Source organism: Micromys minutus, assembly GCF_963924665.1.
Source record: "Micromys minutus genome assembly, chromosome: 15".
NCBI classification, from domain to species: domain Eukaryota; kingdom Metazoa; phylum Chordata; class Mammalia; order Rodentia; family Muridae; genus Micromys; species Micromys minutus.
In genome coordinates, this window is record NC_137984.1 from 34,851,421 (window position 1) to 34,873,094 (window position 21,674).

Here is a 21,674-nt window from a genome sequence, read left to right on the forward strand (position 1 = left end):
ATGACTTAACCAAATTCTTAAGAAAATGGCTGCATCTAGAGAATATCATCCTGAGTGAGATAACCCAGTCACAAAAGAACAGACATAATATGCAGTAACTGATATTGGGATGCTAACCCCAGGCTTGCACTCCCCCAGAAACAACTCACAAACTGTATGAAGTCCAAGAAATAAAGAAAACAATATATATACAAAACAAGAAGACTTTGACTATTTTCATGTTGCGTTTTGTTTTGCATGTACTTTACGCTCATGGTAACTATTAGGTTTTCAATGCATACTGTCAAGCCCTTGAAAAAATCAAGTACTGACTAAAAAATATATTCACATAGTTTTATGTAAAAATTATTTTAATATCTGAAAAAACAGTACTGACAAAAAATGTATAATTTTAAGCAAGAAATGTTTAAAATCTGTACATTTATCTTTGTTTTGTAAAATAAAGTTGTTTAAAAAAAAGAAAAAAAAATGTATTCATAAGGGGCAGCCACATTGCCAGATTCTGCCCAGGCTTTGAGACACCCAAAGTCAGTGGTACCTCACATAGTCTGGCGCACCAAAAAAAAAAAAAAAAAAAAAAAAAAAAAAAAAAAAAAAAAAAAATTTATATCCAGATACTTTGCTGAAGTTGTTTATCAGCTCTAGAAGTTCTCTGGTGGAGTTTTGGGGGTCACTTAAGTATACTATCATACCATCTGCAAATAGTGATATTTTGACTTCTTCCTTTCCAATTTGTATCCCTTTGACTTCTTTTTGTTGTCTAATTGCTCTGGCTAAGACTTTCAGTACTATGTTGAATAGGTAGGGGGAAAGTGCAAAACCTTGTCTAGTCCCTGAGTTTAATGGGATTGCTTCAAGGTTCTCTCCATTTAGTTTGATGTTGGTTACTGATTTGCTGTATGTTACTTGTACTATGTTTAGGTATGGGCCTTGAATTCCTGATATTTCCAAGACTTTTAGCATGAAGACGTGTTGAATTTTGTCAAATGCTTTCTCGGCATTTAATGAGATGATCATGTGTTTTTCTTTTTTTGGGTTTGTTTATATAGTAGATAATGTTGATGGATTTCTGTATATTGAACCATCCCTGCATCCCTGGAATAAAGCCTATTTGATCATGGTGAATGATCATTTTGGTGTGTTCTTGGATTTAGTTTGCAAGAATTTTATTGAGTGTTTTTGCATTGATGTTCATGAGGGAAACTGGTCTGAAGTTCTCTTTCTTTAAGTTGGGAATCTTCATTCTCTTCTATACTTCGTTTCCTTAGTTTTGGTCTTCTCATTGTGTCCTGGCTTTCCTAGGTGTTCTGTGTTAAAAGTTTGTTACTTTTTGCAATTTCTCTGACTATTTTGTCAATGTTCTTTATGGTATCATCTGCATCTGAGATTCTCTCTTCCATGTCTTGTCTTTTGTTGGTGATGCTTGCATCTACAACTTCTGATCTCTTTCCTAGGTAATTCCATCTCCAGGTCTGTGTCTTTTTGTGATTTCTTTATTATTTCTATTTCCATTTTTAGATCCTGGATGGTTTTGTTCAATTCCTTTACTTGTTTGGTTGTGTTTTCCTGTAACTCTTTAAGTGATTTTGTGTCTTTAAAGGCTTCCAGTTATTTGTTTTCCTGTGTTCTCCTGTATTTCTTTAAGGGAGTCATTTGTGTGCATCTCAAAACCCTCCATCATCATCATGAGGTGTGATTTTAAGTCCAAATCTTGTTTTTCTGCTGTGTTGGGATATCCACTACTTGCTAAGGTGGAAGAACTGGGTTTTGATGTTGCCAGGTTGTCTTGGTTACTGCTGCTTAGGTTCTTGTGCTTGCCTCTTACTATCTTGTTATCTTTGATTCTAGTTGGTCTTGTCTCTGACTGGAGCTTGTCTCTCCTGTGGGTCTGTGGACCTGTGGGCTTAGGAGTGAGAATGCTCCTAGATGTTCAGCTCTCTGTGTGCTAGTTGTGGGTCCCGATGTCAGTGGGATGGCCCTAGTTCTTGGTGCAGATGGAGACCTGAAGGGTTCAGTCCCAGGCAGCACTGTTATTCTTGTCCCCTGTGAGTTACTAGCAGGTCTCTCTTTGGACAGTGGAGGAGAGAAAGTGTGGTCTCACGTGTGGGCTTAAGAGTGAGAGCGCTCCTGGGTGCTTAGTTATCTGCAGGCAGGTTGTGGGTCCCAATGGACGCCAATTTCTTAGATGACCGTCAGCACTCATAGTTCTATTTTTATTTCACATACCACATAAGAACACATAGTGCTCTTGCAATGAGACTAGAACTAGCTGGCCTGTGGTTGTAAGGAGAGGACCCCTCGTGAATCACCAGATGTAGCACACATAACCCATGCCCTAAACTGATAAATTTGGTAGAGCCAAGACAGCATACATAGGGGATAGAGAGTTCTCTTTAGCTGGGTCCATGATGTATGCAAAAACTGGCTTATCCCCGTAGAGCCTACCCCAGGGTCCATTGAATTCTCTCCATAAAACCCATGAAAGATAAGGGCGATACAAATGGTCATGGTAACATGCGTGTATTTCTCCTCTGGAGCCTGTGCTTTCCTTGTAAATTCATTCTCAACTTTCCTTAATGAATTTAGAATTTCCTTATCTTCTTGTCCACATTTTCTTATTTCTGTGGACATGAAAGAGTGAACTTGGAATCCACTGGCTCTGGACACAGCTGAGTTCTCATGACCTAAACCTTTATGGTAAGCCTAAAGATAGATCCAAGAAAGTCTCCATTCCACTCACAGTAGCCATAAGAATATGATCACATTGCCCAGGTGATGAGTTAGGTGTGCCACACTTGTGTGAGTGCACACTTTTGATGATTGTAGGATTGGTATGCCAAAGCATATATCTCACTTCATATCCCCACATATAAGGATCATATGCTCATATATTTATATTCAATATAGAGTCAAAGGGATAAACACTATTGGTGAAGTAAAAGCAAGGTGTAATTTTAAATGTATTTGATCCTACTTGATTCTGCCTCTCATGAATACAGACTGACATGCACTCACAACAGTAAAATATGTAAACAATCTACTTACTTTATTAAGATTACTTCTCACAGTCTTCAGTTCCACATCCAGTTCCCTAACATGAATTTCGAGTTTTTGTCTCACTTTAACCTCTTTGTTATATTGTTCTTCTTTTTCTCTTAGCTGCTCCTTCATTTTGTTAGAAACCCAGTCCGCATTTTTTCTCTTCTCCTCTTCTTGTTTTAAAGTAAACCTACAGTTTAAGATGCCTATGTTAGGAATGTATTTTGTTAGAAAATGCTTCTTCTGTCAGGCTCACCACATATTGCTTTATTATGCTAAAGGTTCTCGAGTATTCCCGACCTTCCTCTGAAGGATGCTTACTCCCTGTTGCCCCTTCTGATGTCTCTCCTCCATCTTCAGACACACCACACACATACACATACACACACATATGCACACACACACACAAACACACAAACACACACACAAACACACACACACACACACACTGGCACACACACATATATGCACACACACACACACACACACACACACAAACACACACGCACAGAGACACTGGGTACTGGTTTTCAAGCAGTTGGTCACCACAAGATTAGTCAGGGAGAATGTCAAGTTAGATACCAGTAAAGGCAGACACCTCTGTCACCTGGATCCACACACTTGCAACCTTACACAATGCAAAGAATCCTGAGTGAAACCTAAATCATGGGGTGTGTTTCTTATAGCACACTGAAAGGAAGAACTGCTTTCTGCCTCTCGTCAGAATGTATGACTTGATCAAACAACTTTATGTAGGTCATTCAGAGGACAGGCACTGTGGACCCAGCCGGTTATCACTGGATTCTCTGGCAAATTTCCTGTCCAATGCAGGCCACTGGGTTTTGCTTAAATAGAAGCAAATGCCTTTTTACATGTCCATTATACTGATAAACTGTCAAGGGCTGTTAAGGCTCACCGAGAAGCTGGCTCTGGAGATGAATGTGTGCTTCCCACTTAATGCAGAATCATGTTTGCCTCATTCTGTTCTCATAAATCCCTGTCCCGAGTCAGGCTGGGCCCTGACTCTGTCATAAAGCAAAGGAGAACAAAGTAGCCCGAGGGTAAAGGTCCTGTCCTTAGAGCAACTGAGATGTCAACCATTTCCAGTAGACATCACTGTTGTTGACCCACAAAGGATGTCTAAAATAGAAACTAGCTACTTTCTGTTATGCTCAGTGTAAATCCATTATGGAATGGTCTATTATGTCACAGCAACAAAAAAGTAAGTGATGCAAATGAATACAAGCATATAGTAAGTGACAACACCCATTTAACTACTTAATATGCAAACCAACAAGACAGAGCAAACAAGCAAACAAACAAGACTACTGAAATCAACCCGCAGGTCTCTTTGCTGATGCCTATACCACCCCACTCCATATCTAAACTTTCCACATCCTACTCCAGGATATAGCCTGGTGAGTATTACCTCCCATAATTGCTTTTCACATCCTGCTGGATATAGTTCAGGTCTCACAGCCAGTGCACAAGAAAAATCTGATGGCCCATGCCTGATAATGGTGACCTGCAGGCTTTAATAGTGTCCATAGTCTCATGATCTGACCTAAGACCTAGTCTCACCAAAACTCTTTCAGGTCATAACCAATCTTCCCACTCAGACATATCTACACCCACGCTTCAGCTTGGAACAAGATGTACATTCTGTGTATCAGCCCAGTCCTCTCTACCCACCTGACTGCCACTTCAAATCTCTAGATCCAACCTGCCCCAACATATTCATTCTCCGTGTCAATGCTCACTCAAACCTAAAACTAACACAGGAATTCTACATGCCCAAATCTCATCCCAGAAATACCAACAATATGAAAAATCAAGGTGTTAGCTTCTCTCCAAAAATCTACTATTTCTATGGAAATGATTACCAATGAGAATTAACTAGATGAACTTCAAGACCCAGAAATTAAAAGAATAAACATAAACAGTTTGAAGAATTCAAACAGTTTGAAGAAAGCACAAAGAAACAGCTCAATGAAATCAGGTAGAAAGAACTTAAGGAGAATAAATACCTGAGTGGTGCCCAAGAAAACACAAACATAAGACTGACAGAAGTGATGAAGGCAACTCAGCAGTTGAAAACAAAATTAAATTAAGAAATAGAGGCACAGATGAAGACTCAATTTGAAATGGAGATGGAATTGAAAAATCCAACAGCCCAACTAGAAGACCCAAAGGAAAGCATTGCAAGTAGAATGAATCAAGCAAAAAAAAAAGAAAAAAAAAATAGAATATCAGGTCTGGAAGATAAAGTATGACATCTAGACCAAATTATCGATGAACATGAAAACATTTAAAAACAGGAAAAGCACACACAGAAAATGTGGGCATCATGAAAAACAAACTTCAGATTATCAACTTAGATGAGGAAAAAGAGCCCCAAGTCAATGGCATAGACCAGACCTTCAACAGGATCATAGAAGAAACTGTCCCCAAACTAAGAAAAAGACATAACCAATCAAATACCAGAAGCACATGGAACACCAAATAGACAAGAGCATAAGGAAAATACCCACCACATGCCATGGTTAAAACACTAAGTAACAAAGAAGGTGTATTAAAAAGCTACAAGAGAAAAATTTTCAAATAACATGTGCAAGAACATATTCCATCAGAATAACAACTAACTTCTCAGTGAAAACTTTGGAAGCCAAAATAGCAATGCATATCAAGTCCTTAAAATTACAGCGAACCTAGACTAATATATTTAACAAAACTATGATTGCAGAAAAAAGAAAAACTTTCTATAAAATAAACATCTATAGTGGTTTGTGTATGCTTGGCTTATAGGATGTGGCACTATTAGGAGGTGTGGGCTCAGTGAAGGAGGTATAGCCTTGTTAGAGGAATTGTGTCACTGTCAGGCTTTGGAGTCTCACATATATGTGCAAGTCTGGCCAGTGTGATCCAGACCCTCCTCTCGGTTGCCTGGGGAAGATGTCCACTTCTGCTGCCTGTAGTTCAAGATATAGAATTCTAGGCTCTTCCAGCATCATGTCTGCCTGCTTGCTGCCATGCTTCCTGCTATGATGATAATGAGCTGCCGAAAGTATGACCCTGCCCCAGTTAAAGGTTTGCCTTTATAAGAGTTTCCTTGGTCATGGTGTCTCTTACAGAAATAAAACTCTAAGACATTAAGTTGGTACCAGGGGTGGGGTGTTACTGCAATAGACTCCATCACGCTTTGTTTGGAAGGATGTGGGTTTGAGGACACTGGAAAGCAGTGGGACACTTTAGCATGACTTAATGGACCATTCTAGGAGGAATATGGAAGACATTGGCACTGAGGGTGACTTGGATTCTGGGAACCTGAGTTTTCAGAAAAGAAGAATTTTAATAAGTTTACTAGAGATCATTTTGTGATATTTTGGTGACAAATGGGGCTGCTTTTTGCCCCTGTGGGAAGAGTCTGCCTGAAGCTAGAGTGAAGGGATTTAGATTAATTGCATTGACAAAAGAAGTCTCAAAAAAGCCCAGCATAAACTCTGTCCTGTGGTTCACTCTTATGAAGAGCATTTTGATCAAGTCTAGTAAAGTTTGAAAGGAAAAATACACAATATGTGCTTCAACTATTAAAGGTAAAATGGAGCTAAATCCTGTGTTCTAGTGTATGAAATGGAATTAAAGAAGCGGTGATCTCAGAGGCAAGATAGAACCCATTTACTGTTTATTGTTTATGCATTTTAGTTGAACAAGGTACAGTTTTATTAGGTTTGGCATTATTATGACTTATTTATTGTTTGCATTTGAACAAAAGGAGATATGATTGTGTCAAATAGACACGGAATGGATTGTGATGACTATTCTCCATAGAACATTAGATATGGAGATGCAGAATTTGGAGTTTGTGCAATTGGGTTTTGGTCTTTCTTTGGTCCAATATTTCCTCAGTATTATGCAGAATGAAATTGTATATTCTGTGATATTAGAAGATTATGAACTGCTTCTTAGTTTTGATATTATAGTTAAGAGATTACATGAATCTCAGAAGAGACTGAACTTTTGTTGAGAATATGATATCTGAGAACTTTTGAAGCTGGACTAAATTTGTTTTGCATTATGCTATGGTTGGCTATGGCCCCCATAGACTCATGTGTTTAAACAAGCCAATGGGGGAGGGGGCAGGAAATAGTTTGAATATTCTTGGCTCAGGGTCATGGTCATGGTGTCTCTTCACAGCAATAAGACTCTGAGACGACAGCTTATAAAAATACAGAAAGAAATGTTTCAAGCCAAAGGGAAGAATGAGCATAGGAGACAGACATGGTCAATAATATAGAACCAAAATGACTAAAATAAAAATGCCATGAAGCATACAAACAACAGCACCAAACATCAACAGCATGACCTCAGCTAACACATACTTCAAAAATAACTTGAAATATCAGTGACTCTATTCTCTAATCAAAAGGCATACACTGACTGAATGGGTCAGGAAACAAGCCCCACCCATCTGCTGCCTGTACGAATCATCTTAGTGTTAAGTACTGACTTCAGGCTAAAGATTGGACCAAAGCACTCCAGTCAAATGGGACTAGGATGCAACCGGGTGTCACTTTCCTAATGTCCAACAAAACAGACATCCAACTGAAACTAATCAGAAGATACAAAGAATATGGACACTTCTTCCTAATCAAGGGGACACATAAGCACAAATATATTCCTGACCTAGACACATATGCATCAAATTCAGGGATGGCCAACCTGGGAGGGAAAAGGGACGGGAGTGGGAAGAACATAATCTGGTATTGGGTAGAGAAAAAGGACTGAAGCCCTGAGGGCCAGTATAAAGAATAGAAACAGGGGACCTCAGGAGGTAGAAAGTTGGGAGGACCCTCCAGAACGTGCCAGACACCTAGGAGGTGAGAGACGCAGGATTCAAATCGGGGACCATAAATGAAATGCCCTACAGTAGGGAGAGGGAACTTGTAGAGCCCACCTCCAACAGAAAGACAGGGCATCAAGTGAGGGATGGGGTTGCCATCCCACAGTCAAAACTCTGACTTTGTTTCTATCTGAAAGAACTGCAGGGATGGAAACGGAGAAGAGCCTGAGGAAAAGGAGGTCCGGGAACATGCCCCAAAAGGGATCCTGCTCAAGGGGAGGCCCTAAGGCCTGACACCATTACTGAGGCTATTGCGTGCTTACAAAAAGGGACATATCATGACTGCCCTCTGAAAGACCCAACAAGCTGAAAGAGTCAGATGCAGATATTTGCATCCCACCAATGGACAGAGGCTGCTGACCCCTGTGGTTAAATTAAGGAAAAGCTGGAGGAAGCTGAGTTGCAGGGTGTCCCTGTAAGAGGACCTGCAGTCTCAATTAACCTGGACCCCTGAGATTTCTCAGACACTGAATCACCAACCAGGCAACATACACCAGCTGATGTGAGGCCCCCAACACATATACAGCAGAGGACTCTCGGGTCTGGCTTCAGTCAGAGAGGATGCGCCTAACCCTCAAGAGACTTGGGGCCCCAGGGAGTTTAGAGGTCTGGTGGATTAGGCAGAGTGGGGAGATGTGGAATGGGGAGGAGGTATGGGATGTGGAACAGTAATAAGGTGGACAGGAGGGGAATAAAATCTTGAGTATAAAAATTAAAAATAAAAAAGCAAAAGAAGAAGAAGAAGAAGAAGAAGAAGAAGAAGAAGAAGAAGAAGAAGAAGAAGAAGAAGAAGAAGAAGAAGAAGAAGTAGAAGAAGAAGAGAGATATCACTAAATTGGAAAAAAAAATCCACAGCTGCAATTAAGGCACAGGTTAACATCAAGTCATTATAACACTTCCATTTTCTCCAATATGCACATTATCTGCAAAAAGAGAGAAACGTCAAGATTAATTGACATCACACATTAAAAGGATTTAACAGACATCTACAGAATATTCTATCTAAACACCAAAGAATTCACTTTCTCCCCAGAAGCACATAGAAGCTTTTTATAAAATTGAACACATACTGAGACCCAAAAGAATAGTAACAAATTCAAAAAGATTGAACCCATTGCTTTTATCCTATCTCACCACAGTGCGATATCTTTAAATTGACAGAAAAGTCCCACCTCTAATAAATACACAAACCCATGAAAATTAAAACACTCCTTACAATAGAATGAATGTGTCAAAGAAGAAATCAAGAAAGAGATAGAAAAAGTTTCTGGAACTGAATGCAAATGAAAGCCCCTGGGACACATTCAAAGCAATCCTACATTGGGAATTTACAGCTCTGAGTGGGTATGTTAAAAAGTCGGATAAAGCACAAAAATAAATGCAACTAAATGAGATGGAAAAACGAGAACAACCCAAATCCAAACCCAGCCCAAGGCAAGAAATAAGAAAAGAACAGATTAGAAATTAATGAAATAGAAACACAGAAAACAACACAAAGAATCGAGAAATCTAAGAGCAGATTCTTGGAGAAGATGATAAACAAACCTGACAGACAGACCCTTGGCCAACTGACTGGGGAACAAAAAAAGAACATAACTTAGCACTCAGAAATGAACAAAGAAACATTGCAACAGACACCAGAGAAATTCAGAGCATTATATGAGGATATTTTATAAACCTTCATTCTGAGAAGCTGGAAAAATCTAAAAGAAATAAATTATTTTCTAGGTTAAGCCAAATGTCAAAATTAAATTAAAAAGAATTCAAAAATCTAAACAGGCCTATAACAAATGAGGTTGAAATAGTACTAAAAAGCCTTCCAGCTAAGAGGTGTTCAAGACCAGATGGATTCACAGCAGAAATCTACCAGTCATTCAAAGACCTTCTCACACTATTCAAAAAGCAAAAACAGAAGAAACGCTCATCAACTCCTATGAAGCTAGCACCATTCTCATACAAAAACCATGCAAAGAAATAAGAAAAAAACCAATCAGCCAATATCCATGATGCTCATACAGTCAAAATTATCCAATAAAAATTTTTGCATACAGAATACCCAAAAAATTATACATCATTAACTAGTCAGCTTTATCTCTGAAATGCTTGTATGGTTTGCCTACATATCCAAGTGAAGAAATGTAATAAACCATATAATTTGACATTTGCAAAATCCCATGATCACCTCAATAGATACAGCAAAAGCCTTTGACAAAATCCAACATGCCTTCATTGTAAAAAGTCCTAAAGGATGTAGTGTTAGAGGGTACATACCCAATAAATGCTTAACATGAAAAGCACACACTCAATATCATCCTAAATGGAGATCAGTTAGTTCAAAGCAACCCAAGTGCGGTCAGGAATGGGTCAGGGTTGTGTACTATCCCACTAGCTGGCGCAATAAGGCACAAGAGGAAAATTAAGGGGATATGAACATTGCAGCTAACTATCAGACTGAGCACAGGGACCCCAATGAGAGTGTTGGGGGGGGGGGAATGAAGGAGCTGAAGGGGGTTCCAGCCTCATGGAAAGAACAACTTTGTCGACCAACCAAATCCTCTACAGCTCCCATGACTAGAACACCAACCATTGAGCAACCATTGAGAGGTTCCAATTGCGTATGCAGCAGAGAACACCAGTGCATGGTCCAGAGAGGGCACCATTTTCCCAATGTAGGGGAAGCCAAGGCACTGAGGAGGAGAGGGTGATTGGGAGCTACTGCACCTTCGTGAAGACAAGTAGAGGGGGAAAAGGGGATGAGAGCTGGGTGGACAAAGGGGATAACATTTCAAATGTAAATACAGAAAGTATCTAATAAAAAATTTAAAAACAAGAAAAAAAATGTACAATTAAAAAAAACAAAACAAAACCAAAAAAAGGGATATGAACAGAGAAAGAAGACATCAAACTACTCTTCATTGCAAATGATATAATACTATGGGCTAGGGATTCCAAGATCCTACCAGGAAATGTTTAGGAACAATAAACCAAATCAGCAATGTGACAGGATACAGAATAAGTTTGCACAAACCAAAGCTTTTCTATGCATCAGTAACAAACACAAAGAAGGAGGCTGTGGACACACACATTGAACTTTCATTGACCATACTCATAACTGCTGTTTTGAAATCGCCAGAGAGTAGTACGATGAAGGTTCTGATTTCTGGAGTATACACACATCTTGTTTTGGTTGTTTATATTGTGTTTGGGGATATGTGAGCTCCGTGTCTGGAGCCAGGCCATTGGCAATGTTTCTTGGTATGGGTACCTGGCCTTGCCTTTGTTGGGGTAGTGGGTGGATCTTTATTTGTTACTATCAAAACGTGTCATGTTGTTGACCAGCTGAATGATGCTTGATGCTCAGTCTCGGGGACACTCTGTAGCTTTTATTATGTACGTGCCTCTAACCCTACATCTTCTACGGTCAGAAGTGTTCCCATATCCTCTAGGTAAAGGTGGGACTTCTGTACCTATGAGTAATCTTTCTTTAGGGTTGCATTTTTCACTGTGGATCTTCACAGGTTTGTGGGGGACTCTAGTTCTGCAGGTGGTCCTTGGGCAGCAGAGGTGGTTCCACAGAGGGAGTAGGAAGTATCCTGTGGGGCAAGGTACAGGATACCACGCTGACCTCAGGTAGAGGCGAGTGAGAGGGAGGACAGGCTTTATCCAGGATCAAATGCAAATATTGTGTGCTCCCAGGGTATCTTGGTAGGTGTGGTGGCAGACAGTCTCGGAGGGACACACCTGTGGCTCCAGGATGGATTCCATGCCGTGCTGAATGGCACGTTGGGTTGGTGGGTGGGTGGAATGGGTCTGGGGGAACTACTTGGAGTTCCATGTAAGACTCAACATCATGCCAGGAAGTGCAATGGGTACGTATGGTGGCTGATTGTCAAGCAGGTAGGTAGAAATCAGTCTGGGAACACCTGATGGAAGTTCTGGACCACATTCCTTTCTCTACGTACTCTTGTTTCCAAACTTCCAGAAGCCTGGTCTGTTAAGCTCTGTTGCTGGCAGCACCCAGTGTTTTTGTTTGTTTGTCTGTCATCTTACAGCTGCAAACTCTTTGGCACTCTTCCTATAGATCAGCTCAACTGGCCTAACACACGCATTAATTTTACACAATTGCCCTATATCTTGTTAGCAATTTCCTGTGTTAGTTACTTCTCTCCCTTGCTGTGTTAAAATAAATACCTGATAAAAGCAAACTAAGGACAAACTCGCAGTCCCCCTGTCCAGTTCAGCTTGTCAGGACAAACATGGTGGTGGGCTTTGAGGTAGCTTGGCCACTTGGCATCCATGGCCAGGAAGGATAGGGATATGTTAGCCTTGAGTTCATTTTCTCCTTTTCATTTGCTTCAGAACTCCAGCCCATGGAAGGCTGCTGTTCGCTTTCAAGTTGTGTCTTCTAATCTTGACTAGCCTAATCCAGATAAACCCTTGGTAAAGTCTAGACTCACCTGGGAGATGAGCTTCTGAGCATGCCTGTTGGGGTTTATCGTGATTAATTACATTAATTGACGTGGGAAGACACATCTCTTTTATGTTCAAGACACATTTATTTATGAAACTATTTGAAGGTGACTTGCATAATTTCAACAAGTAAGGGAGTTGATTGAAAAAACATCTGACATACACTGCACTTGTCATTAGAAATAAAATAAAATTGGAGTCGGAAACAGACACAGACTGTAAATCGCCTGCAGCAAGCGGTGGTCAAGAGTGCTCCACCCAGGAGGTCAAGGCACAGGGCCCACAGCTCTTGACTGGGGTGATTGTGAAGACTGTGAGCAGAGAACCTCTGCCTGGCAGGAAGTAAGTCAAGGATATTTTGGCCACAGTCTCAGAAAGGGGCTGGCAGAAGGAAGTTATGGTGGCTACTCTTGGTTGTCAACTGGACTTCATCTGGGATGAACTAAAACCCCCAAGTGAAGGGCACATCTATGGGGCATGTCTGCTTAAGATCTACTTCTAATCTGGATCTTTGAGGTAGGAAGACAAGTCCTTAATCCAGTTCTTCAATCCAGATCTAATCTGGGCCACAGCTTCTGTTGGCTTCTGCTGGCAGCTGTGGAAAGACATGGAAGGAGGAAGCTCTTGCTCTTAGCCTGCTTGCTCTCACCTTGCTAACAAGTCTATTCCTTCTGTTCTATTAGAGCTCGCTGCTTCTGGACTCCAGCACTTGTTTATCTGTTCATGGGGGGGGCTCATGTGCCCTAGTATGTGTGTGTGTGTGGGGGGGGGGGTTCATGTGCCCTAGCATGTATGTGTGTGGGCTTGTGTGCCCTAGCATATGTGTGTGTGGGCTCGTGTGCTCTAGCATATGTGTGTGTGGGCTCGTGTGCTCTAGCATGTGTGTGTGTGGGCTCGTGTGTGTGGAATTCAGAGGACCATTCACATTGGTCAGTTCTCTTTTTCCCTATGTGCGATCCAGTTCTGGGGATTGAACCTACCACTTACTCCTCTCTCTCTCTCTCTCTCTCTCTCTCTCTCTCTCTCTCTCTCTCTCTCTCTCTCTGTCTGTGTGTGTGTGTGTCTTTGCCTCTGTCTCTCTGTTTCTGTGTATGTGTCTGTTTGCCCCTGTCCCTGTCTCTTCTCTCCTCTTCTCTCTCTCCCTCACCCTCTCAGCTTTTCTCTTCATTCAGCCTCATCTATAACAGATCCTAGGAATGAACCTTTCTACTACAGTGGAACATAAAACAATATTTGCCTCCTTCAGCACAGAATGTGGTTCTAACCCAAAAGATGAACTATGACCAGAAGTCCTCCTGTGACCAAAAGTGTGGGGAAGGCACATCTGACTGACTTATTAAAAGACCTCTGATTGTGGAGCACTAGAAGGTTGCAGACCCCGATTATCATAGTTTATCTTCTGCTTTCTTAACAGCCGTGAGTTGCCCATCTGCTTGTTTAGCATCCCTGTGACTACTGGGTAGGATCCTTTTCAAAGGGAACCAGCAGACTTTAACCCAAAGACTAAGAATGTTACCAGACAGCACCTGTGGCCTATGGCAGATGCTTCTCTGCTTTGCATAATCTGGCTACTTAATGTCCAGCGACTCCCCCACACCCCAGCCTTCCTTCTCTTCCCCTTCTTCTTCAGTGTTTCCCCGCGTATCCCAGAATTCCTTTGGCCTTGAAACTGAGTTGTACCTTTCTATGCCCTGAAAAGACTGGGATTACTCCTACAACCCCTGGGGTAGCACTGGGATAAAACCTAGGGCCTCACACATGCTCACCAAGGACTCCAGCACTACGCTGTCCTGGTAACCATCAGGCATTTCAGAAGCGGAAACGTCATACCTTACATTGCAGAGTTCTTGTTCTTGTTCTAGTTTCTCATGTTCTGTGTCTGCAAGCTTCTTACGGAGTCCACCGACTTCATCCTCGGTCTCCTGAAGTTTCCCTCGAAGTACTTTGCAGTGACCATTTTTCAGTCGTATTAACCTTTTATATGAATAAATTGCATTCTGGATTTTTAATAAGCTACCAGAATCTGGATCAGGGAAAAAGCAATATGGGAATAAACTATGAGAGTACTTTTCATATATAAATGTCTGTGTGTTGTCCCATCCCTCCATTCCAACACTGAACACATAGAAGGGGTGTGAGGCCGCCAGATGAGAAAAGTCACTTTTGCATCCACATAGCACAAGATAACTATGCTCAAATTAACCCACTATCTTAAAACAGCGAGGAGGGACAGTTCTCAGTGTTCTCACAGCAAGGAAATGAGAAGCATTTGAGGTTATAGATCTATAAAAACCAAGTTTTGGTATTTATACATGCACTGAAATGCTGTGCTGTGCCCCATAAATGCAAGTAAAGATACTTTCCTATGTGTTAGCTAAAATAAAATGCTATTTCACAAAGTGATTGCTATTTTATCAAAATATCTGAAATACAAATAAAACTTCTAAAATAGAGAAGTACTCACTACATGATATATATATGGATTTATGGAGAATATAGAGATATCACATATATATGTAGGATGATTTCATTATGCAGCTAGGCGCGTCCTGTCTATCGTTGGATGAGAAGGAAGGGTAGGCAGGGAAAAGTTGAGGAAGGAAGAGGAAGAAGAAGAGGAGCAAGAAGAGGAAGCAACATGGAGGCAAGTTCCAAATAAACTGCTCTGGACGGGCACAGACATAGATGGTTCTTTATGCATCTCTATAGGATACAGGCTGTTATGAATATTTTTATAAGGGATGGAATTGTACAGGATGATCTGACTTATCTAGGTGGGCAGATTATATCTTACCAATTGGATCAGATTTTATTGTATGTGTCCTTTCTGTGGCGATTCAACGTCTAAGAAACTGTGAGAGGGTAACCGCCACTGGGACGGTTGTGGACCACCAGGGTCAGAGGCAGCCAGGGCAGGCAGAACAGACAACCTGGGTCAAAGCAAGTCGGGTCTTTGAGTACTTGGGGGCAGCGTGGAGCTGCTGAGATGAAGATACCCCACAGTGCCATGTGGCCCTAATGGTGCCAGCACTAACGCGGGATAAGAGGTTACCACATTTTTATATTTACCGCAACACATATAATGCACAAAGACATGGAAAGATTAATGACATGAAAATATAAAATGTTACCCATGAAAACAAATGCAAATGGCTGCTTAGTAGTTTGAAGAGTTAAGATGCTAAAGCTCAACAGCCTAACGGTTAGCAGTTTAGTTTTAACTGGCAAGCTGATGTTAAAATTCACATCTACAGCAATGGCTGGGTATTTAAGGACTACATTCGAAGGTTTATGCTTAACCTTTAAAACTATACAAGAACAAGCACGAGTAAAACGAATCTACCAAAAATGGTATGGAAATGCTATAAAGATTACCCTGCTCCTCCACCCACTCACCCACTCCTGCCTCACTGCTCCAGTATCTTTCGAAATTAAACAAATGAGATGATTAATAAAAAATAACAAGATCAAGGTTTGATTTAAAATACAACAGATATATAGTAATCAGAAACAGTGTGAGACTAATATAAAGAAAGCCGAATAAATCAGTGAAGGGCAACGGATTCTACAGGAGTGAACTGAACATTAAAAAAAAAAGAGCTGCTTTGGAAGGGCACGGTGAGCACACTGGGGAGAAAGGATAGATTTTATAATATCTGGATCAAGAACAACTGCATATCTGCAACCACAAGATGAACTTGGCCGATACCATACACTGCATATAAAAATAAACTCAAAATGGAGCCAAAACTGTAAAACAAAAACTGGGCTAGAAGAAGATTTATTAGATACCGTCCTGAATCAAAATCCATAACTGAGCAAAACAAAATTGGGTTTTATAAAAATGGAAACTCTTGCACTAGATTACTAAGGTTAAAGGATGTAGTTTAATGTTAGAATGCTTGCCTATATACATGGAGATAATAATGGATTGATTTGCATTCTTCTGCATACTGACCGCCAGTTGAACCAGCACCATTTGTTGAAAATGCTGTCTTTTTCCCCACTGGGGATGACAGTTTCCAAAGGAAACACACAAATGTGAATAAGCATGTGGATAAATGTTGAACATTATTATTGATTTATGTTACATGTATTACAATACATGTGAAAATTAAAAACAGCTGACAGTATCACAAGTATCAATGCTTGTGAAGGAACAGAGTGGAACACAGTCCAAACATGAAGACAGTTTTGTGATCTCACAAGAGATTATCAATCAGGAATGGGAGCAGCGCTCTAAGAGGTAGATTTGTTAATGTCTTAATATGTTGACTTAATGTGTTTAACCTATATGTTAAACCTTTTCAAATGATATACTTTGTACATGCAGTTCATAGTGTAAGAAAAAATAAAACTATAGAAACCAAAAAAAGGCCCATTATAAGAACAAACTTTTAAAGCAGAGGATGGACATAGAGACAGGAAGTATAAATGAAATTAGAGCGATAGCTGGTTTTAAGCAAGGTGTTAGCATGATTGTATCTTAATTGTTAACAATACATGATGAGGGTTGTGAAGTAGACTGTGGTTTCAAGAGATGGTGAAGTTAGCAGAGAAAGAATTCTAAGGCATTTCCAGGTATTCCAAATATACAAAACAGAGACAAAGATAACCCGATCTAGTATAGTAAATGCTCAAGAGAGAAGCAGTGGTTTAAAAAAGACAGGGTGTTCCACCAACACTGAAGAAAATACAATAGGAATAAAATTTATGGCTAAGAGGGTATGGTTGATTCTCTTTCTTCTTAAATGTACAGCATGACTCCCACATGGCAGCAGCAAGACCGCGCTGCCGAGCTAAGCAGTGTGGAGCTGCTGCCGATCTCCCCACAGTAGACTTACCTTTGCATTCCAGGCTAAGACGTTCAATTAACTTCAATATAGCTTCATAATTAGGGCAGGGAGACCTGCTATACTCTGAGGCTGTTTCAGACTGAGTTAAGTCATCAAAATCTTCCATAGCGGGTAGGTTTCCTTTTTGACCTTTAAAATAAGTCATACCGATTCAAAGTGTACTGCAATACCCTTTACCCCATGCTCTTCATAGAAAAAAAGCAAATGCCAATCATTTTATAGAATTAGAGAACTGCAGGGATCTCTGAAAGAACCAACGTTTAATCAGAAGGAAACAATCCATGAACCAGTGTTTCTCAGTTTCACTTTAAAAGTTAAATGACTCCACATCTCTATCTTCAACTGAACTTTTATAATGTACCTCTTAATGTTACTGTATATTAGTTGTATAAAATAAAAGGGTTCATTATGACATCCCATACATGCTTATTTATATAGTTGGTTATATAAATCTATTCTCTTTATCATCTATACTCTTCCTTAAAAGAACATATTTATTCATGTATTTTATATATACAAGTGCTCTGTCTTCAGACACACCAGAAAGAGAAGTTAGATCCCATTACAGATGGTTGTGAGCCACCCTGTGGTGGCTCAGGATCTCTGGAGGAGCAGTCAAGTGATCTTAACCACTGAGCCATCTCTCCAGCGTCCACTCTACACCCCTTTATCCTCTCTCCCATTTCCTCTTTCCCTTCCACAACCCTGGAAGCTTCTGTTTATTTTTAAATGCATCGTTTTGCATTTTATGATATGTTTCCATAAAGTATTGTTTTGTTTATTTTTATAGCAGCTTTCATCATTGCCCTTGGTGTTACCCTTTGGGATTCCAAAACCATAAAATCCTTCTAAAATAAATCTATAATAAATCTGTAAGATACAGAAGAGTATCTGTACCAGTTGCCATCTGCACATAAAATATCACGTTTGTTATTTATCTTGTTCATACAGTTTATAAACTACTTACACGTTATTTCATACAAGAGTGATTTTGTTATTTGCCCCTGAGAGAGATAGCATTTACAAACTATTGAAAAATAATGCCAGGGTGACATTCCCGTCATAGAAAGAATAACATTAAGGGACAAAGGCCATGATTACTAATAAGGTAACATTTAAATTTAAACCAAACTTCAGTCTAAGCTAGAGGAAAACAGCTACTTTATTAAATAGACATACACCAGGTATTCTGTTGTTATTGCCACTTTTATAAAATAAGTTTTATGAAAATTAAACTCAATTTGTAAAAAGTGTTACTTAAATCCTAATTTGGGGGAAACATCTTTTAAACTGACATGAGCTCTCTTGAGACCTACTATGTAATTACTATGTGTTATCTTATGCACTGGGCATGTGTTGAATTCATTCTAGTCTTCACAGAATTGTGAGGTAGGTTACACATTAGTTATATTATGAAGAAATTAATTAGAAAAATCCCTGGGGTCCTGGGATAGCAAGATGGCTTAGCAGGTAAATGCACTCACTCACTTCCTGCTAAGCTTGAGGACCTGAGTTCAGTTTCCAGGACCCACAGGGTGGAAGAGGAGGCCTGACTCCACAAGCAGTCCTCTAACCTCCACATATGTGATGAGTTGCAAGTGTGTGTGTCCCCAACAATCACTGTAATAAAAAAAAATTAAAAAAGAGAAAGCCCGAATCGCTTCCTCATTCAGCAGAGCAGTAGCTAAACTCAGAGAATGTCTGACTCCACAGCATGTATTGTGAATGTAGTATCTCCACATTAGCAGATGAAATCATATTATCACCCATAACTTCTGAATCTTGTAAATATTTTTGTGTGCACACGTGTATGCATCTCTTACTTGCATGTACCTAGCCACCACATGAAGCCGGGAACCTAATGTGGGTCCCCAAGAAAAGCAACAAATGCTGTTAACCACCACACCATTCTCTAGCCCCTTAATTATTTTTAAATTTTACATGTGTACGTATAGCACGTACACGTTCGGTGGCTGGGGGGATCCTAAGAGGGCACTGTGCCCGCAGGAACTGCAGTTCCAGGAAGTTGCGAGCGGACATGAGAATGCCGGGAACCAAACGCTCCAGTCTCAAATGCTCGTAGCTGGTAACCTCTCTCAGCTTCTACCTTAGTTTTTAAGACAGAGTTTCTTGGAGTGCACCGTTTGTCTAGTCTTAGTCCTAGGAACCCTCCTCCTATGTCTTCGAGTGCTGGGCTTTTTTATTTAAGTGCTGGGGACCCAATCGCAGGTCTAATGCTGGCAAGCACTTTGCCCACCGAGTAAAATTCTCACCCCCAAATCTTGAAAATATTTTTAAAAATAAAATGATATTAAACATAGGTAATTTGTGGAAGCTCGCCTTCCCCCCCCAAAGGAAATTCCTCAATGGAAATGGATTTAGTTGCTTACTCACGAACCTACAAGCATGCATCGTACAAGCCAAGTTAGTGACTGCGTCGGTGCTTTGGAGCTCATGGTCTATGATTGACTATATCTTTAATAAATAACCGTCCCTTTTCTTAGAATATAAACAATGGTCAAACTGATACACTTGGATTTTGGAGTGAGTTGTAAAATCACAATTTTGAATTCATAGCAGCAAGCTTTATACATTTTTCTAAGACCTTATAGCAGCCCTCCTTTCTCACCTCTTCACCGAAAATACAAGAGCTCATAGTGGTCTCTAGCCACGTCCTCTTTCCAGGTTTCAACCGTCCCGTGATGGCCTCGTGGGGGTTTATGTCTAGGCGCAGAGGCCTGTGGGAGTCCTGGGCAGCACGTGTTCTGTGGCCTTTGGTAGTCGCTGCACAGTATTTCAAGATGACCAAATGTAGCAAGTTGTAAAAATTCTTCAGTATTTTCCTTGTTAGTACAAATATTCACTGCATGGGAATATTATTTTTATATTTACTTGGGCTTTGTGGATAAATTATTGTTATTTATTTATTTATTTATTTATGTATTTATTTATGTATTTATTTATTTTTTAAGCACCAAGTGGCATGCTGATCTCTTTGCTAGTTTCTTAATGTGATTTTTAACAAATAGAAAACAATTGAAATAATTCTGCACATTAGCAGATTATAATGAAATAAGTCTAAAAATCAGCAAAATAATACAGAAATTTAAAACAAGGAACTGGAACAATATATATTCTGAATAGACAGTAGGCCTTAAAGAAAACAGGGAGAGATTCTTTTAAAATTTTAGAGTTAAATGAAAAAAGAAACAGTAATAGATACAGAAAAATCAGTTCTAAGTAAAAGGTTCATAGATAGGTTTGCCCATATGAAAAAATAATCAAAGAAATCACTAATAACTTAATGTACCTCAAGGACTTAGAAACACAAGCAACTCTTAAAAGGTGGAAGGGAGGGAATCGGGTGTTTAAGGCTATCTTCTTGTTTAGTACAGGGGGATTTTAAAGCTTACTTGAGTTATAGAAGAGGCTATATGAAAAGCAACAATAGGAAGACAAACAAAAGGATCCTGTGGAAAACAAAAATAGAAAGTAGCAAAGATTAGCCTGGGGTGAAGGAAATGGAGGTTGAGAGAACAGTATCAAAGCATCAATGAAACATAGTTTCCGTTCTTTGACACAAGTAAGATCAAGAAATGTTTTACCTAGCTAACCAAAGGAGAGAAAGAAGATCCCTTAACAACGTTAGATATGGAAACTGTGATCCCACAATAGATACTAATAAAATCCAGAGTTTTGTTCTTTTTTGTTTGTTTGGGTTTTTGTTTTGTTTTGTTTTTAGCTTGATATAAGAGAAGAAGGAATCAGAATTGAGAAAACGCCTTTACAAGATAGATCTGTAATCATGTTTATGGAGCATTTTCTTAATTAGTGATTAATGTGGGTGGTCCCAGTCCGATGGAGGGTGGTCCCAGTCCGATGGAGGGTGGTGCCGCCCAAGGGCATGTGGTCCTGGATGGTGTAAGAAAGCAAACTGAGCGAGCCAGTAAGCAGTGTTCTTTCTTGGCCTCTGCCTCAGCTCCAGCTTGGGTGTTCCTGCTTTAACTTACTGTCCTGACTTCCCCGGGAGATGGACTACAAGATGTAAGTTGAAATAAGCCCCTTTCTCCCACTTTGCTTTTTGTCATGACATTTTTATCACAAAAATAGAAACCCTCATTGAGACATTTAGTCTTTTTGAAATATACAGGATCTCTAAAAAGCAAAAGTCTCTCTTTTTTGTGATACAAAATGTATTAGTGCTATATAGTAAGTTGTTTACTCAATGAAATTTATTCCAATTTTGTTTCTTATAGTTAATTTTACTTGAAAGCATTTTTCATATATGTTTTGATCATCTCCCCTTCTCCAGTTCCTCCCAGATGCTCATCTTTCTATCCACCCAACTTGATGTTTTTTTTTCTCTATTTAAAACAAACAAATAAATAAATAAACCAAAAACATACACA

The 21,674-nt window shown here is 39.8% G+C and overlaps 1 protein-coding gene across 1 annotated transcript in view; it reads right to left on the reverse strand.

Annotated features, from left to right (window-relative positions):
* The window catches only part of LOC308430440 (ankyrin repeat domain-containing protein 26-like), a gene marked incomplete at both ends in the record, with an annotated part of 52,399 nt that extends 35,028 nt beyond the window's left edge, over positions 1-17,371 (reverse strand). Inside the window, 3 exons of the mRNA XM_080929596.1 lie at positions 3,046-3,229; positions 14,240-14,432; positions 17,254-17,371. Of these exons, the coding sequence (XP_080785722.1) occupies positions 3,046-3,229; positions 14,240-14,432; positions 17,254-17,371 (495 nt within the window). The remainder of the gene's footprint in view (positions 1-3,045; positions 3,230-14,239; positions 14,433-17,253) is intronic.
* Between the last annotated feature and the right edge of the window lie 4,303 nt (positions 17,372-21,674).